Source organism: Epinephelus lanceolatus, chromosome 22 (assembly GCF_041903045.1).
Source record: "Epinephelus lanceolatus isolate andai-2023 chromosome 22, ASM4190304v1, whole genome shotgun sequence".
In the NCBI taxonomy this organism is placed as follows: Eukaryota; Metazoa; Chordata; class Actinopteri; order Perciformes; family Serranidae; genus Epinephelus; species Epinephelus lanceolatus.
The window spans coordinates 21,582,662-21,601,541 of record NC_135755.1 but is presented as its reverse complement, the minus strand read 5'-3'; the positions used below and the strand labels follow the sequence as shown (position 1 = coordinate 21,601,541).

Below are 18,880 nucleotides of genomic sequence, written 5' to 3'. Positions count from 1 at the left end.
AAAATGCTCATGCATCTGCTCAAAAAGTGGAGCACTTACTCTGTCTACATACTAAAGGATCACATTTTCAAATTCCCAAAATAACTGATAACAAAAGCATCAAGGAGAATATATTAATGCAAATAAAGCTCCCCCCCGCTTACTCTGCAACTTCTCATTTGACTTCCCTTTATTATAAGAATATTTTCTGAAATATGTCTCACGTTTCAGGACATACACTGTTTCACATGTATACACATGCACACAGTTCAGTGTTTCAAGGCAAAAATAAAGGCAAACATTGTATTTTAAATACAACTTGTTTTCTGTTTCTGCAGCTTACACCTATTTTCCAAAGGGAATTCGGTACCGGCTTTAAATCCTTGAAAGTGGTGTCATTCAGGTAATTCTTTAAAGATTTATTATGTTACAATATAAGAATACTGGCATAAATCTAATATTTGGCACGTTTTGTTTTGCTTGTTTCTTCTTCTGCAGCAATGGATCCATCATCAACACTGTTGACTCTGTCTTTGAAAGCACATCTGCTCCCAATGACACTCAGATTGCAAGTGCTTTGACCAGCGCTTCAGCCGTCACCACCTTTGACATTGAAACCAGCTCCATCACTGTGAATGGCATATGTAAGCAATACTGAGTGCTGCTTCATCATTATTTTCAAAAGTCACACAACTGTTAAACTAATGTCCTGTTTCATTTTCTCCTCATTTATAGCTTCAAGTGGAGTAAGCCACAAGATCAGTCTTGTCACGGCATGCTGCCTGGTACTGTTGTCATGGCTACTGTCCAGTCAGCAATAACATCAGTGCTGATATCTATCTGAATTGCCACCAGAACATTACTGCCATCACTGGTATGAAAAAGGACTATGTTGTCAGTAAAAATCCATGATTCATTATTGTCTAAGTTTTGTACAGCTTCAGATGGATTAACCATCAAATTGAACTTTCCACTGACCGGACAAAGTCATGACAGTGGATTAGGTATGTCTGTCGAATTCAACACACTTCTGTGTGGGAATGTCCAGGATCCTCGGCCAGACAGAATGACACAGCCAACTTTAAGCACCTGGTCCACTGAGTCATCGCTAGAATAATAAGCAAAAAAATATACCATTAAGCCCTGGGATGTCAGAAAATAAAGTGCTACAGCAATATTTTACTTAGTGACAGTTACTAATTCTGTTTTGTTTAGTCATGCCAAACAAGTGATCAAGTCCAAGTACACAAGTGAAACCAGCTGCATTGAAAGGTAAAACCTTAAATCACTCTAACCATTGTCAGAATACAGTTGCACATTTATTTTAATACATGCAGATTGAGAAATGTCTCCTCTTTAAAAAAAGAAAAAAGTTAGGTCTTTGTAATTTGTACAAGATCATTCAAAATGGCGTAGTTTTACTTTGAGCTTAAAAGTGTGTGCAAATATTTCCCTGGTCTACAAATGCATGTAAAATTGATGTTAAGGTTTAACTAGATACCGTAGCATGGTATAACATGACATAGCAATAACAGAGAGCATATTGTAAAAGGAACAAGTGTTTTCAATGAAATGAAGGAACACCTGCAGCTCATAGTGAGCCATGGTGAGGTATGATTTTTATATATATACACATCTATATGTCAAAACAATGGTGTATTTATGTAATCATGTATAGCTGTATTCTGTGGGATTTCTTCATTTAACTTAACTAAGTTTAACTTTACAATGATCAGAATACAGATTCTTTCAAAACTTCAAATTGTCTCGTGTGATGTTTTGGAATTTTGGTGGGTAAATAGAAAATGTATTATGGCATGTTTAATGTCGGGAGCTTTAAATAGTGAAGTGATGTTTACTGATAATCAAACCCTGCCGTGTGGTTTTGTATGATTAAATTTCACAATAGTGTCTTACAATCAGTCGCTCTCAGCAAATCAGGTGTGTTCAGAAAGCGAGAACTGGAAGTGGTGCATACTTTACTTTGGCTATGAGATTCATATTTTGTTCAAACACCGCCACACAGTCTGAGAGAAACATTGTTCTTCAGTCACCTCTAACACAGAATAACCACCAGCATCAAAACCAGCGTCAGTCATTGTCAAAATTTCAAGAAGTTAAAGTTAACTTTAAAAAATATGTTGCAAAGACTTACGTAGTAGACAGAGCTGGGATGGGTCAAAGAAACACAGCACTCTGATTTAGGGCTTAGCAAACTTACACCCTGTTGTGTTGCGCAGGTGCACTTCTTTTTAATATAGAGAGTTTAATTCAGTTCATATTAAATGGGCTTTATTGGCATGGAAAACATCCATTGCCAGAGCAAGTGTGACAGCAAAACAAAACTCGTGTGTACAGTGAGTACATTTCTACCAGAATTTGGGTAATATACATGTCGCTGCTGATTGGGTACACCTGTGACAAAGGAGAGAAAACACAGGCTATCTTGAAGCCCGTTGCAAACCATCTCAAATGGTTTTGAGGAAATGCTTTGAGTGACAGGTTGTCTGCCAGTAGTGTCCTCGGCTCTCAGTCAGATCCACTCCTCGCTCCTCGACAGTGCCAGCCTCTCATCCAAATATGGTCACTTCTGGCTCCAAAAAGATAAGAATGATCAAAATGCCAAACTCCAGGCTTTAAAATGGGAGTCCACAATCCAATGGATGATGTCACAGTAGTTACATCCATTATTTTATACAGTGTCGCATTCAGAGGGTAGAAACATATGACCTATGTGGCCGATTGGGTTAGAGGGCACGCTGGATCTGCACCTGTTCCTTCCGCTCACAAAACAGACTTAAAAAAATGAAAACACATTGTTGTTGGTTTTTTTTTTCAGTTAAAAATCCCACATGGGGGAATTTCAAATGGCTGATCCCAGTATATTTTAGATTGAACATACAGTACATGCCAAAAGTTTGGACACACCTTCTCATTCAATGCGTTTTCTTTATTTTCATGACTATTTACATTGTAGATTCTCACTGAAGGCATCTAAACTATGAATGAACACATGTGGAGTTATGTACTTAACAAAAAAAGGTGAAATAACTGAAAACATGTTTTATATTCTAGTTTCTTCAAAATAGCCACCCTTTGCTCTGATTACTGCTTTGCACATTCTTGGCATTCTCTCGATGAGCTTCAAGAGGTAGTCACCTGAAATGGTTTCCACTTCACAGGTGTGCCTTATCAGGGTTAATTAGTGGAATTTCTTGCTTTATCAATGGGGTTGGGACCATCAGTTGTGTTGTGCAGAAGTCAGGTTAATACACAGCCGACAGCCCTATTGGACAACTGTTAAAATTCATATTATGGCAAGAACCAATCAGCTAACTAAAGAAAAACTAGTGGCCATCATTACTTTAAGAAATGAAGGTCAGTCAGTCCGGAAAATTGCAAAAACTTTAAATGTGTCCCCAAGTGGAGTCGCAAAAACCATCAAGCGCTACAACGAAACTGGCACACACGAGGACTGACCCAGGAAAGGAAGACCAAGAGTCACCTCTGCTTCTGAGGATAAGTTCATCCGAGTCACCAGCCTCAGAAATCGCAAGTTAACAGCAGCTCAGATCAGAGACCAGATGAATGCCACACAGAGTTCTAGCAGCAGACCCATCTCTAGTACAACTGTTAAGAGGAGACTGCGCGAATCAGGCCTTCATGGTCAAATAGCTGCTAGGAAACCACTGCTAAGGAGAGGCAACAAGCAGAAGAGATTTGTTTGGGCCAAGAAACACAAGGAATGGACATTAGACCAGTGGAAATCTGTGCTTTGGTCTGATGAGTCCAAATTTGAGATCTTTGGTTCCAACCGCCGTGTCTTTGTGAGACGCAGAAAAGGTGAACGGATGGATTCCACATGCCTGGTTCCCACTGTGAAGCATGGAGGAGGAGGTGTGATGGTGTGGGGGTGTTTTGCTGGTGACACTGTTGGGGATTTATTCAAAATTGAAGGCACACTGAACCAGCATGGCTACCACAGCATCCTGCAGCGACATGCCATCCCATCCGGTTTGCGTTTAGTTGGACGATCATTTATTTTTCAACAGGACAATGACCCCAAACACACCTCCAGGCTGTGTAAGGGCTATTTGACCAAGAAGGAGAGTGATGGAGTGCTGCGGCAGATGACCTGGCCTCCACAGTCACCGGACCTGAACCCAATCCAGATGGTTTGGGGTGAGCTGGACCGCAGAGTGAAGGCAAAGGGGCCAACAAGTGCTAAACACCTCTGGGAACTCCTTCAAGACTGTTGGAAAACCATTTCAGGTGACTACCTCTTGAAGCTCATGGAGAGAATGCCAAGAGTGTGCAAAGCAGTAATCAGAGCAAAGGGTGGCTATTTTGAAGAAACTAGAATATAAAACATGTTTTCAGTTATTTCACCTTTTTTTGTTAAGTACATAACTCCACATGTGTTCATTCATAGTTTTGATGCCTTCAGTGAGAATCTACAATGTAAATAGTCATGAAAATAAAGAAAACGCATTGAATGAGAAGGTGTGTCCAAACTTTTGGCCTGTACTGTATACTTGACTCGGGCCAACAAAAGGATGTAGTAAATAAAGTATATGATTCACTATTTCCCCATCAGGATGTTATTCCTGGCAATCTAACGAAAGTTCTGAGTCAGCATTTGCGTCAAGAAATGCAATATATAAAATATAATTCATTTGTATACATTAAAAAAAATCCAAATAATACATTTTTAGAGACTTTTCTTTTGGTCTCAAAATTTTGAGGGTACATGGGATGTATTGGGGGACCTTGAACTTTTAAAATCCTGGCTACTGCCCTGCTCCTTTAGTGTACTGAGGTCAGCTTTTTATTTGTGAGATGAAGTATATGACACTACTCTTCAAATCTTCTTCCTTTCCGCAGCCCCCTTCAATCTAGGGTACATGTTCTTCGACTACGGTCTGGAATGAAAAATGAAATAATGGTCTATAATATCCAATGGCCTTTAATTGCTATAAACAGCTCAAAACGATATAAATACTTTTAAATAGCTCTTCTACAGCTGAAACAATTGGTCAAAAAATTGATTAGTTCACCAGTTTTGATCACCATAAACTCAATTTGAATATTTGCTTTGTCTCATTAAACTGAATACTACTTTTTATTATTATTATTAGTGCATGCGCAAAATGATTAATCGATCGAAAACAGTCATCAGCAAACAGAGCAGCTTTTTACAATAACTGAAGTTAACCTTGCAAACGTCACCCTGATCATTAACACTGTGTCACGATTTTCATTTTGATGATGTTATGTTTCACTGCTCTCTCAGTAACGTCGATGGAATAAAGCGACCCGAGCATCCAGACTGAGAAAAGGTTATTTTTATATCTGCTGATCAGCGGAACCGGAAGAGGAAAACGCATGGATTAGTGTGTTTACAACTCACATCATCCTGGGTGTACCCGGCATCACCCATGCAATTTGCATTTGCAGGCTGTTGCTACCTAGGATATACCGTAGGATATGTTATAATACAGGCCTGTGTCACTGTCTGTGGTGGGGACTCTTTGTTATTGTATTGCGGACTCGCTGTGTGATAGGCTATCTGTCGCAGCACTGGGCCACCCACCATCTGTGGAAGTGGGACAAGGGAACAGATGGCGCATCCGAGCCGGCCTGCAGGGCTGCTGACGCTGACTGTTAGGACAGCACTGGGGATGAGTACCAATCATTAAAATCAAAGGCTATTGCGCCGTGTTTTTTGCAGACCTGGCGATGCCAGAGTGACTTGGTTACGAGTGTGTGTCAGCAGGCTTTGCAGATTGACCAAATTGATGCGCGACGACTCGACAACTGGCGTCAACTTAATCTCTTTTGATTTGTGTGTGGCTCGGTGAACAATGGTTGACAACCGCTACGCTACAGCTCTGGTTATCGCCTGTGTGCTGAGCATACTGGCCACCGTGTATCTGTCGGTGGCCATCGGGACGCAGCACTGGTACCAGTACAGCAGCCCCACGGTGCGCGGAGAGGCCAACGTGTCCGAGCTGCGCTCCCTGTATGAGGAGTTCATGGACGGGGAGTTTGATGAGAAGACCTACAGTGACACCCTGTTCCGCCTCAACGGGACTGTGGGCCTCTGGTGGCGATGTGTGCTCGTCCCTGCCAATGCTCACTGGTACAAAGAGCCAGGTATGTTTAACTGACCTAACCTGTCCTAATGACAAGTCACTTAGTCATTATGCCAAAGACGCGTTACACTGTAGAGCTGCAGTAACTATGAGCCCCACCTTGTCTCAGGTAGATGCCACCAGGTGTGGCTCAGTCAACAACAGGTCGGAGAGCTGTCACGCTCTCATTGTAGATGCCATCAGCACCACTTTGTGCCTCTCATGTATTATCATTAACACTAGAGTCACTGAACTATGCTGATTTTCTGAAAAATAAATAACCGGCAAAGGTTTTGGAAAGATATTTAAAGGTCTGATGTGTAGGATTTAGGAAATGATATGTAACATTCATAACTATGTTTTCATGAGTTTATAATCACCTGAAAATAAGAACTGTGGTGTTTTCATCACCTTAAAATGAGCCAGAGCAGGTCCTCTTCCACGGAGTCAGCCATGTTCTACAGCAGACTAGAAGGGACAAATCAAACAGTGGCTCTAGATAGGGTGGGAATCGCCAATACAATATTATCACGGTCACAATACAATATTGTTGGGATTTTAAATATGTTGCAGTATGCTGAGTATTGGGATAAATATATTGCAATACATTGCAAATGATTCAACTGTAAATTATGTCCCCAAGGGAAAACTTTGTCAGCATCTGTTTCATTTAATAAGATAGAGTTTTCAGTCTGTTCATCTCACTTCATTTTATCTGGCTCCCATTTCACAAAGTCTGGACACCCCTGGCCTACTGCCACTAAATCCTACACACTAGACCTTTGATGGGGGTGTTGTGCTTTCTCAAGCAAAATAGTTTAGTGGAGGTGGTAAGCCACCCGCATTCTGTCAGATCTGTCTCATGATTGTCCCTTTCCATGGAAGCCATTTTGACTTGTCACAGTTGGAAAAGCACAGGTGTAGATAATCAGATTAATGATGGCTGAATTCCATTTAGCTGCTCAGGAGTCAGGGTGCTGGTATTGTGCCTCTTGGCTAATTGTCACTGTCACTGGAAAACTCAAACATCATTAGTCCAATCAGTCACACCTGTGCTTTTCCTACAAGGCCTATGACAAGTCAAAATGTCTGCTGTGAGGAAGGCTGTCCAGGGGCCCCAAAAGACTATTGTTTTAGTTTACATAGTGGTCATTGTGCTGTGTTTTTTCCTACTACTGTAGGCAAGGAAGTCAATCATAAAAGTACTAAGGCTGCAACCAGCATTTACTCTGATTATTATTATTAGGTCCGACAATTGCTCTCTGCGATAGTGAATTTACTGTTCACTAAATTAAATGTCAGAAAATTGCCCATCATTATTCTCTGAAGCCCAAGTTTGTTTGACCACCAGTCAAAAACCCCAAAATGTTGAGTTTACTATCATAGTTAACTGTAAAATAGCCAGTGTTCACATTTGTGAAGTTGGTACCGGTGTGTTTTTGGCATTTTTGAAAATGACTTAAAGGAACAATCGATGATCACAATTGTTGACGAAGAATTTTCTCTCAGTCTACTTATCATTTGATCACAATAACTCATCTCTAACTCTGTTCATGGCATAAAATACACTTAAAAAATCTGTTTTTCTATGAATCAGCCCATATTATGTACAATTGTAAGTATTTCATCTTGACTTAATGGAGAAATAATGGCAACTGTGTTGGTTGCAGTGATAGAGCATTTTAGCTGTCAGCAAACATAACAAAAAATTGCTATCTTTATGCATGGTGCTGTTAAAACTAAATATTGATATCAGCTGGAAAAAACATGGATATTCTTTCATCATAAAAAATCAGCATAAAAAAGTATCAGTAAAGAGGGGCTGGGTGAAAGATAGAGAAAGTCAAATATCACCATTCCTTATTTTGTTCCCTTAGAAATATATAATACAGGAGACTTACACTCTAGACAGGCAAAAATATTAATGAAATCAATTAAAATTTTCAACTTTTTTTGTGCATTTTGAAAAATATATCCATACATACTTGGTCTCTGCAAGTCGACTTTATTCATCTGCTACAGTTTGTCCACAGAAGGTAGAAAATACACACAAGAATTACAAGAAAAAGTATGTACTATTAGTATATGACATGCTCAGACACTGGCTCTTTGCAACCTTTTTCCAGATGCCAAGATGATGCTGGAGTGTCGAAGCTTCACTCTACCTCAGCAGTTCACTCCCAAGTATAAAGAACCAGGCAACCACAACAGTGGAGAGGACATGCTGCGCACCTGTAAGTTCAGTCACAAGACGTTTACCCTTATCTAAATATTGTTGCATGAAGCTGTAAGAAAATGTGCACCAGATTCAGCCTGCTCTCTGCGTAGTGCATTAATGATGACCAATATGGGATGTTGAATAATACATTGCCCCCAATCAAAGCAGCTTCTTCTGTCATGCATAAGAAGGTGAGTAAATGAAAACCTCAGTAACTGTGATGCCCACGGATTCATGCCTCTCTGTGTCTGTGTGCATAGACTTGTGGAGGTGCCAGTTTCTGCTGCCACTGGTGTCCCTGGGTCTGGTTGTGCTGGCAGGCCTGACTGGGTTCTGTGCCTGCCTCTGTCGAAGCCTCACCCCCACCCTTGGCATAGGATTGCTTCACCTGCTGGCTGGTAAGACCTGTTCAGCTGCACCTAACAGCTTACTTGTAACTGTCAGTTTTTACCATATGAGTCATTTAGGTTGTTAAGCTTGGCCAGTTTTCAAGGACCGACATCTGAAAACAAAGTAAATTTAATTGTGTTAATGTAGTTTGAGCTTGAATTGTCCAAGCTTTTGGTTTTTAAGTCTGAGTCACAGCAGCTTCAGTTTGAATCCCAGTGTCAGAAAGCATGTTTAGAATTTAACACGTCCAGTTTATTTAGTTTTATTGTAAATAATCTGGTCAAGCATAAACATACAGCAAATAAAAACTGTGGGAAGACGTTAATTTCCCTAAATCCACTAGTCAGAACACACCTGATAAAAGCAACAGCAGATCTTTCTAAAGGTGACACAGGCAGCTGCCTAGGGTGCCACCTAGAGGCGGACTGCCACCACACCCAAATAAAGGGGATGCTTGCCGAGGGCGCCAAATGTGCTAGGTACGGCACTGGCTAGAAGAGCAAACAAAGTATATTGTTACAGGTTTTTGTAAGTGAAAGATTACACAAAACAGAATCTACAGCCATGCTAGCCTCATTGCGAGGCTGTGCTTTGAGCTAAATGCTAACATCAGCATGCCAACATGCTCAAAATAACAATGCTAACATGCTGACGTTAAGCAGGTATAATGTTCAGTATGGTATAAACATTATAAAACTAACATTTACTCATCAGCAATAAACACAAAGTACAACTGAGGCTGGTGAGAATGAGACAAATTGGAGTTTGACCATAGACTGTAGATTGTGTACTCGCATTTCGTAGCCTCAAGTTTGGCATTTTGGCCGTCGAAATGGTAGATTTTTGGAGCCAGAAGTGACCATATTTGGGTGATGCCTTGCAGACAGCCTTTAACCCTTAAAAAAATGTAAATGGATGAGGTATACAAATTCACACCTGTACAGTTGTCATGAATGGGGACGGTAGCTACAGAGACCAAAATAGCTTTTTGTACCAGGCTGTAAACATGTTTATTTCTGCTGTGAAGTTGGGCATTTTAACACTGACTCGCTTTTGGAGCCAGCCTGATGTAGCCATATGAGGACCTGCAGTTTTTAGCACTTCCGCAGCTTTATTTTTCAACCCCGGAGGTTGCTATTTGATACTGGCCTGATGATGTAGTTAGATGAAAAGTCATAGGATCACCAGAGACAGAAGGATTCATCCTCCAGGGACCTTGGGTGTCTGTACAAACTTTCATGGCAACTCTTCTGATCGTTCAGTACGGACCAAAGTGGTGCACCAACTCACTGACATTGCCATCGCTCAAGCCAAGCATCAAGTGTGGCTAGAAGAATCACTGGGCTACTTAATGTCAAATTCCATTATGAGATAACAAAACAGTCAAGTTGTTTGCAAGGAGCATACTGAATGTTGCAACTGAAATGTTTTGGCACAGGCCTTTCTTAGTCATTCCAGTCATGCCAGTTTGAAGTCAGTTGGCAGCGTCATGATCACACCTTAGCTTGAATCTATTCATTGTGCACCTGGGGCAGATGCATGGAAGGCATCACAAGTTTTTGTTTTTTTTACAGCCTACGTCTTTGTTTCAGTGTATTTCAGCTCATTGTTTGGGTTTTATTGCCAAAAAAAAAAAAAAAAAAAAACGTGTAAAAACACCCCCTCATTTTGTGCCCTACAGGCCTCTGCACTTTGGCCACAGTGTGCTGCTACCTGGCGGGGATGGATCTGCTCCACAGGGTGTCAATGCTGCCTGATAAGGTGGATGGCTCTCTGGGCTGGTCCCTCTACTTGGCCCTGATTTCTTCGCCACTTCACATGATGGCCGCCGCGCTGCTGGTGTGGGCGGCACGCAGCCACAGTCAGAACTACTACCGCATGACCGCCTACCGGGTGGCATAGACTAAGATTCAGCTCTGGATCTCTGCCCTCTTTAAATTCATACCCCACTCTGTCACCAAGATGCATTTTATAATGATCTCAGAGGAACGGGATGTGGGTTAATCTGTGCATTTTGCCCTCTGATGGATTAAAGTGCATGTCCCATGTCGTCATGACCCTATCTGCTGCATTAAAAGATTTGATTTTTATCTCTCTCTACGGGTTACAGAATTGGTTTGAAAAAGGTCAACCAGAAAGATCTATATGCCACAACATATGTCAGCTTCAGAGTAACTTAACACCAAGCTGAGAAGCATTAGCTGTGTCCCAGTTTCATATTACACAGTTACCTCCAGGTTCTGTATATCTAGTGTGCTCACATTGGAAAGGAATGTTGTGTTCCTGTTGCCCTTAACACAATGTTATCACAATAGCAGAGGCATACCTATATGCACGACATATCTTCAAACAATTTGACCTGATAAAGATCTGACTGGAATCACAACGGTGTCAATTTAAAAAATATTAGTGTTTTGGAGTTTGAGCAATCTAGAAGCAGAAATGACCCAAATCATAACAAACAGGAATTTGTAATTGAAGTGTACTAGTTGTACAATGTAATGCACAAAGCAAACAGAGAAGTTTGCCGGGAAAAGATTTAATTAAATTGTGGACAATTGGAGATTTTTTCGTAAACCAAAAAACAAAGAATTAAATATTTGACCACACGGCTCTTTAAAGTGGAAACAGACAAGTTTTTGTTTTCTTAAACTTATCATTACAAAGCAAATGGTGAGCGCACAATGTAATGGCTGTCTGCCACAATACTGACACTATCTGTGTTTAAATTTGTTTCCTATCGGCCTCGCTTTAACTTTGCAGTTTCTTCATGCCCCTGGGTACGATCTCCCTGGAAAATGAAGGCTCGATCTACAGCAAAAAAACAAAGTGTGTCAACTATTGAACAACCAAAACAGGAAGAGGATAGCACTTTTTGTTGTCCTCTGTAGCTTTCTCCAGTTGTCAAAGAGTATCATTGTACATTCTTTGCAGTTACTATCGCCAGTAGTGAAAATGGCGGACTGCGGAACAACCAAAGAAACTGTGGTAGTTTCCAGGCTCTGAGGCAAACAGAAAGTGATCCAAATGTCTAGTACCACTTGAAAATGCTATTTCTCTGTTTCCACTTTAACCAGCAGGGGTGTTTGAAAGTTGCAAATTGATTTAGTATCATAGAGATCTTTATTTACAGTAGCACATCATATTTATCAGATTGGGGTGTGGAGCTGGGACACATCTTTTGTTTCACCGACCTTTTCTGTTTGAAACTTCCAAAGCTTTTGCACCACTGATCACACCCAGAGTCACAGTCGGGTGTGGTGGCGCTTCCCCTTCGTTGCCCTTTTGAACACCTGGCAGTGAGGTACAAGCGCACTGGACACACCCTGAAGATGCTTCTCTAGAAATGCAGCAAGACAAAAACCTCGTACGCATCCATTAGGTATTTATTATGACAGGTTTGCTGTTGCGCAATCAGTCCTTTACTTCGGCTGCTTCAAAACATAGTCGGGATATATGGGCATAAATGAGGCAAGACAATGACTATTATGTGTACATATTCCTGTTGTTACACAAAGATTTACATCCCTTTTTTTTTTTTTGTAACCTAAGTGACATGTATTGATTTATTCATGGCCATTATTGAGGTCAGACTGTGTTTGTTTATGATTTGTTTACCCCCAATGCACTGTTTTCTTTATTCTCAAGCATTTTGTAACGTTTTGACTGATTTTGTAGGCTTTTGTAGAAAAGATCGAAAAGTTCTAATTTTTTCAGCATAGTCGTCGTTTTTCACCATTTTGTTTTGTTCCCCTTTACATGCGCATATATATTGGTTTCCTTTTGTGAATTCAGTTGTGTTTGTTATTATTTATTTGGTTGATATTTTTTCATTTTATTTTTTATTAATTTGCTACCATCATTTCATTTCAACAGGATTTAAGGGAAACAGTGTTTCCCTGTTAGGCATTATGAATGTAATTTAAAGGCCATATTGTGACAAGCTACAGTATTCCTTTGCACTTAAATTATTTTTTAACATATCCTGAATATTGCTGTAGTGGTCAGTAGTGAATTTCTATTTTTTGAAGATGTATGTGTCCCAAAAATAAAATGAATTCAAAAACATATGACCTTAAAAAACTATGCTATGTATGTTTCCAGAAATATATAAATTGCCACCAGTCACACCAGTAAAACTAAAGAATGTCTGTGAAATGATGCACTGTGTGTGGTCTGATGGGTCTTGTGATAAATCAGATTGTATTTTGCATATTCAGCCTTGTAATTCAAGAAATTGTTCTATCCCTGAACCCACTGTAGCATAAATATAAACAGCAAATGTCCATGTATGACTGTGCTTTTGTGAATTTACAGTGAATGTGTTGTTCACTCTCCAGTTGTGAGCTGAAACGGTTAATAACTGTACACTTAAATATAGTGTGTAAGCGAGCGTACATGTGCGTGTTCCAAGCAACTGCTGTTGTTCCAATAAAAGCTTTTTTGTAAAAATGACTGCATTGTCACATCAGTCTCATCATGCTGGCCGTGGTAAAGGTCCATCCTCACTCCTCTTCCTCTGATGCAAATTCCTGTTGGTGCGCTTGTTGCTCCTGCTCTGTCTGCACCCTGATTGCAGGTATCATCACTCGCGTTTTTCTTGCCAGGGTGAGAGCGATGCCCTTCTCGTAATAAGCACATTCATTGATGAAGAAAGGATAAAGAGGTTCTTTGCCTTTATACCTCACAGTTTCACCTGAAAAAGTCTGGAACAGCGGGTCTTCAGGGTGGAGCAGGCAGAAGTCTCGGTCCTGTGGGGGTTAGGACAGCCAGTTAGGATGACTGCTGATGAGAAACAAGGCAGTCCCTACTTGTATATGTGAGGCTTTAAAGCAGCTGGGCAGCAAAACACACTGTATACTGTAGCTGTTGGAGAAGTGGTCACAAAAACCGCTAACTGAATAAAAGAAAAAAATTAAAATTCAGTGTTTTAGGAAAGTTGCTAGTTAGATGAGAAGTTCAATATATATGGCGGAGTGGGAACTGTTCATTAGGTGTTTCTCAAAGTCAAGGATCCTCCCTTGGTAGGACGAGTCCTTCCAAGAACAAGATTTGTGGGTACTTTATATCAGTGAGCAGGAATTCATTTGGTCTCAAAAAGTTTGATTGATTTCCATTTTACCACTTCCAGGGATTTAGTACTGGACTTCCATGAAGCCTGAAAAAACAATTTGAAAACATGATCCAGGTTTTCCTTTTGATGCACCAGCAACCAGCCATTTAAAATCAATAGTTAGTTAGCAATGGCCTAAAGGTCCCTCATGGTTGGGTGCCCTGATCAAAAATCACTAAACTGCAGTGACACTTTAAACCTCAGTGACTCACAGGATGGCTGCCACATGCCTCATACCAACCGAACAACCCTTAAAATGACCACAGATCTTAATCAGCCCTTATGTTACAGTTTCAGCAGACTACACTGTGAAGTGCTGCTTGTCCATGAAAAGGCAGCCATTCAGACTGTGACAAAGCACATTATTATCAGGCTCTATTATACCTGAAACTGTTCCCACACAGTGGCAGCTGCGGCATCATCAGTGTCTCACAATTACATTGTTATCATCATTTCTCATATCCTGTTCAGATTGTGCATTTCTCTTCTTGTAATTTGTGACGTGTTAAAGAAGAAAAAAAACAAATCCCCAGTTCTGTACAGATTTTTACATACAAACATAGATGCACTCTGAATTGCTGGTAATTGTAGCATAGCACTCACTACCCTGCGCTTTCATCAATATGCTGCACCAGCATTTCAATTTTTGAACTTATGACAACACAAAAAAAGTTAGGATCAGTTAGATATCATTCTCAGAAAGATGTAATTTGCTACTGAGGATAGGGGAAATTGGAAACCCCAGTAAATGTTTAATTATTATTTAAATATTATAAAATCTCCATTATATTGAATATTATCCTTGCCTGTATCCAAATAAAATTTTTATGTGTTCAGCGGACCTGCTGTGTGCCAACGAAAAGACTTTCTAGGTCAGTGGTTTCCAACTGGTCCAGCCACAGGATCCAGATCAAGGTCAACACAGGTTAATACTTTCAGCGTCATGCTTGTGTTTGGCCATGTCGCCCAGCTAGTTTGCTGTCTCTGTTGAGTAACTGTCTGTGACTCACTCGCGCTGCAGCAGGACACTGCACTTAAAAATAAAAGCTCTGTGACAGACATGTACTGTACTTAAAAATAAAGTGCATTTTACAAAATTGTTTGCTAGTCGCTTGCGGTCCATTCAGAATGGACCCATGACCCAATTTTAGACCACAACCCACCAGTTGGGAGCCACTGCTCTAAGTTAGCGTGTGGCGATTGAACACACTCTGTAAATAATACCAAACTGCATAATTCTTTCTGTACGCTGTGCAAGGGAGTGATTAAAAAATTCAAATTAGAGACATGTAAAATTAAGTGTCGCTAAAAAAGAAAAAGAAAAAAAGACTTGATGTGTCATCCTTTAAAAATGTCCCCATGTCCAATTGAGTCTCTGGTCGTAAAAGGATTTACTTTATGTCACAGCTTATGTAAAATGTCAGCAGTTAATTACAGTTGATTCATACTGGTATGCAATTCATGTTCGGACGTTATGATTGCTGTTTGGTATGAAGCCATTTACAGGAAAAGGCCCAACCCTGTGTTATAAACACACACACACACACACACACATACACTTTATTATATTTCTAAAGACAAAGGCTTTGCTCCTCTGTTGTTCATGTCTTAAGCAGCCGTGCACGTTTGTGCTAGGTAATTTGTAAACGTTGTCATCTTATCCTATCCACTCCCTGCTTTATTCAACATTAATTTATTAGGCTCAGCTGCATTTACATCCACCAAAGGGCAACTTCTTTCATTAAAGCATGAAGCCTCACATGCGTTTCAGACAGTACCTGGAGTTGAGGATGAATGGCTGCTGTGATGTTACGAGTTTCCCTGTCCCTTGGGTAGTCAATGTGTTTAATCATGGTGAACACATCCACAAATCCTCCTTCAAAAATAGTACCTGGAAATAAAAGACAGATTTACAACAAGACTCCCCCCCCCCCCCCAAAGAAAGTCTTCAAAGTTTGCAAGATTTGTGAGATTTCGAAGTGGTGTAGCGAAGCAAATTGGTAACCTGGGCTTAATTGCACCTGAGTTGAAGGAACGGACCCAATCGAGCATATGCTGCACGCCAACTTTCATTGCCGTGTAGATGTTTGACCTCACCACACCGTGGGGCTGGGGGCCGATCTCCATGGCTGCAGAAAATAGATTTTAGGTGACATATATGACAGATTACCCAACACTGAAATGCTTTTCATAAGCTAGTGTTACAGTAGATATGAGACTTACCAAAGCCATGTTTTCCCACTGAATCAAGGGAATATGATTCTTCACAGGAGAAGTCAAAATGGATGTACCTCAGTGGAATATCTGGCATCTGCCTCTGAAAATGAAACGTCACTCTTGACTTTAGTTTTCTAACATCTCAGGTCTTTGCTTTATTTGAGGTGCACCCAAAGGCTTCTCAAACATGCAGGGTAAACCAATTTTACTTGAGTGTGTAGGTAGTGTTTGTGCTTGCCTGCAGGTGTCTGAATATATGCAGGCAGATCCAGTCAACGTCAGAGTACGCGATGAAACACAGGCCCATGTTGGCGGTGGTGTTGTGGAGGTCGCAAACAAGATCCACCGCCTCGGGACTTCCTTTGGGACCCAGCTTGGCGTTCAGTTCTCGGGATCTGATTATCTCATAGGGGGCGGCGTCTGATAGGGGACCACTGGGAGACAGACAAACAATCTGACCACAGCTCGTCATCATCATCATCAGAACTGTTACCATGAGCATCGTCACCTCTCCTCGCCTTACTTGAGGTTGGCTTTGGTGAAGCAGCGGTTGAGGTCGGTGTCGATGTATCTGCGGCACTGCTGCATGGCCCGCGGGTTCGACAGCACCATCAGCAACGACGGAGACTCTTCCTTCTCCATCACTTTTTTCTCTGCCTTCAGCAGCTCTCTCACCAAGTACACCCCAGACAGCTCGTTGCCATGGGTACCGCCGCACACAGCAACCCGGGGCAACCTTGGCAAAGGCACCAACTGGTCTACCTCCATCTGGGTGAGAGCAGGCAGAGAAACAGCGGAAAAAGTACAAGAATTTGAGTATGTACGCCACAAAAGAAAATGTGTTTTTTGGTCTTCCTATATCACCCTATATTCTGAATCCAGTTTTGAGCAGCTCTTGTACAGTTTGCATTTTCTCTGCTCATACACCGCTTGTATCTCTTTTTATTCCATATGCAGCAATGTCAAATGATATCAAGTTACACATGTATTATTGATTCCCCTCTTGTTTCACTCAGTGGGAGGTATCAGTTACTCCAGTGTTGATGTCACTGGGCACATTGTAGCCAACAACTGCAACACAAAGCAGAGATATTGATTTGTGAAACCTTACCTCGCCGTTCTGGCTTGCTGGAAACTGTAAAGGGGCAGTTCCGGCTTTAAACCCTAGAAATGTACTGTGCCTCTACAGCAGCACTGAGATTCAAAGTCTGCTTAAAGTCTCTTAACTCGAGGTAAAACAGGGTGAACTGTCAGCTCCACATTTCACAAACAAGAGATGAAATGACTGACGAGGCATCGTGCTGTACATCTTACCCAATCTACCCTGTCCCTACCCTTTCTCTTCCCTCTCCCCCTGCCGTTTACCCTCATCCACCCTCTCCCAGGCTTTCATGCAGTTTCACTGATTCAGCATTCCCATCCCTCCCTCTGTACAGGCTGTAGCTGCCTGTTATGCAAACTCTCACCGTCTCTCTACCACCTCTTGTCCACTGCACTGCACTGAACTACACTGTATCGTAGGCAGGGTGTGTCCTGAGTGTGATGTGGTGCATCGGTTGCTTCCCGTGGTCCCAACAGCTGTGAGGTCCGCCAAACTGTAAGCCCCTCCCCAGCTCCCCATCTCTCTCTCTCTCTCTCTGCCCCATGTATAGGATGGTAGGTTCCAGTCTGCCTTTCAGAAAATTGGCTAAAAATAAATCTGCTGGCATGACACAGCAAGAGAGGCGCCCGTGGTGTATACAGTGAAAGAAACAGCTCTTCTCGCAGGGAAAATAAATAGAGAACCAGCTGGTGATTTGAAGAGAACACAGATTTGATCTTAAACTGTAAATACAAGGAGGATGACTGCTGACGAAAAAGTGAGAGCAGCAGGTTTAATCTCATCTTAATACACGTTTTTTCCTTTATTGTGAAAGCTTGAACACTACTGGATTTTAAAGACGGCTACCATCATTGATACATGCATATCAGCTGATGTTGGTTTTTCTATAGCTGCAACCAGCAGCTCTATAGATCAGTCTGTCGGACAGTCGGTTGGTCTGGATAATGTCCTCACCCTCTGGCGACCACGTTTTGCCCGAGGAGACTGATATTTGGCCTGGAAGTCAAGTGTGTGTGTAAAGGTGTGTATAGGTGTGTGTTCATGCCAAATTGGGAGGGGGTGTGGCGTAATGGGAGTAGCACATAACTTCCAAATGGATTCACAGACTTGCCCAAGATTTTGTTGAAAGATTAGTCATGCGCTAAAGCAGTGGCTCCCAATTGGTCCAGCCAACTGGTCCAGATTCCTCCTTAGTCATTAGTTCATGGTCCACAGAGTTTTATTTATCCAGCGTCATATTTGCGTTTGGCCATGTCGTCAAGCTAGTTTGTTGTCTCTGTCAAGTAGCTGTCAGTGAGTCACTCACTCTATAGCAGGTAATGGCACTTCAAAAATGCAGCCCAGTGCCAGAAGTTCACTGTCCTTAAAAACAAAGGATGTTTTTTAACAAACGCGACATGTCTGTGAGTCATATGCGGTCAATTCAGAAGGAGCCCGCAACCCCCCAGTTGGGAACCACTACAGCGTGGATGCATGGATGGACACGGTCACATCTATGGTGAATTCACACTGTTTTTCACTTTAAAGGCCCAGTGTGTAGGATTTAGAGGGATTTATTGGTATAAATAAAATATAATAAAAAGGTTTTTGTAGTGTGTAATCACCTAAAAATTTCTGTGTAATTTGTGCGTTTACTTGCACTAGCACATGAGCACTAAACACAAAGTACGGCTGAGGCTAATCTCATTTTGTGTTTTATATTGCTTGATTGATTACACAATGAATAT

General features: G+C 41.3%; 2 protein-coding genes across 2 annotated transcripts; one reads left to right on the top strand and one right to left on the bottom strand.

The window, feature by feature from the left end:
- Positions 1 to 5,239: 5,239 nt before the first annotated feature.
- LOC117246421 (claudin domain-containing protein 1-like) lies at positions 5,240 to 13,173 on the top strand. Its single transcript, XM_033610292.2, has 4 exons — positions 5,240 to 6,135; positions 8,240 to 8,347; positions 8,592 to 8,729; positions 10,403 to 13,173. The coding sequence occupies exons 1-4, from the start codon at positions 5,844 to 5,846 to the stop codon at positions 10,621 to 10,623; spliced, it is 759 nt and encodes a 252-aa protein (XP_033466183.1). The 5' UTR covers positions 5,240 to 5,843; the 3' UTR covers positions 10,624 to 13,173.
- LOC117246420 (N-acyl-aromatic-L-amino acid amidohydrolase (carboxylate-forming) B-like) lies at positions 12,090 to 17,298 on the bottom strand. The gene is made up of 7 exons (XM_033610291.2): positions 17,163 to 17,298; positions 16,575 to 16,819; positions 16,290 to 16,485; positions 16,058 to 16,151; positions 15,856 to 15,963; positions 15,613 to 15,725; positions 12,090 to 13,472 (listed from the first exon to the last, which is right to left on the bottom strand). The coding sequence occupies exons 2-7, from the start codon at positions 16,817 to 16,819 to the stop codon at positions 13,227 to 13,229; spliced, it is 1,002 nt and encodes a 333-aa protein (XP_033466182.1). The 5' UTR covers positions 17,163 to 17,298; the 3' UTR covers positions 12,090 to 13,226.
- Positions 17,299 to 18,880: the final 1,582 nt, after the last annotated feature.

Bases quoted from the DNA above. Each gene is read 5' to 3' on its own strand.
- LOC117246421 (XM_033610292.2), top strand. From the start codon at position 5,844: ATGGTTGACAACCGCTACGCTACAGCTCTGGTTATCGCCTGTGTGCTG. The intron at 6,136-8,239 runs GTATGTTTAACT...ACCTTTTTCCAG, and splicing joins TCACTGGTACAAAGAGCCAG to ATGCCAAGATGATGCTGGAG. The intron at 8,348-8,591 runs GTAAGTTCAGTC...CTGTGTGCATAG, and splicing joins AGAGGACATGCTGCGCACCT to ACTTGTGGAGGTGCCAGTTT.
- LOC117246420 (XM_033610291.2), bottom strand. From the start codon at position 16,819: ATGGAGGTAGACCAGTTGGTGCCTTTGCCAAGGTTGCCCCGGGTTGCT. The intron at 15,964-16,057 runs GTAAGTCTCATA...TATTTTCTGCAG, and splicing joins AGTGGGAAAACATGGCTTTG to CCATGGAGATCGGCCCCCAG. The intron at 13,473-15,612 runs GTACTGTCTGAA...TAACCCCCACAG, and splicing joins CCATTCATCCTCAACTCCAG to GACCGAGACTTCTGCCTGCT.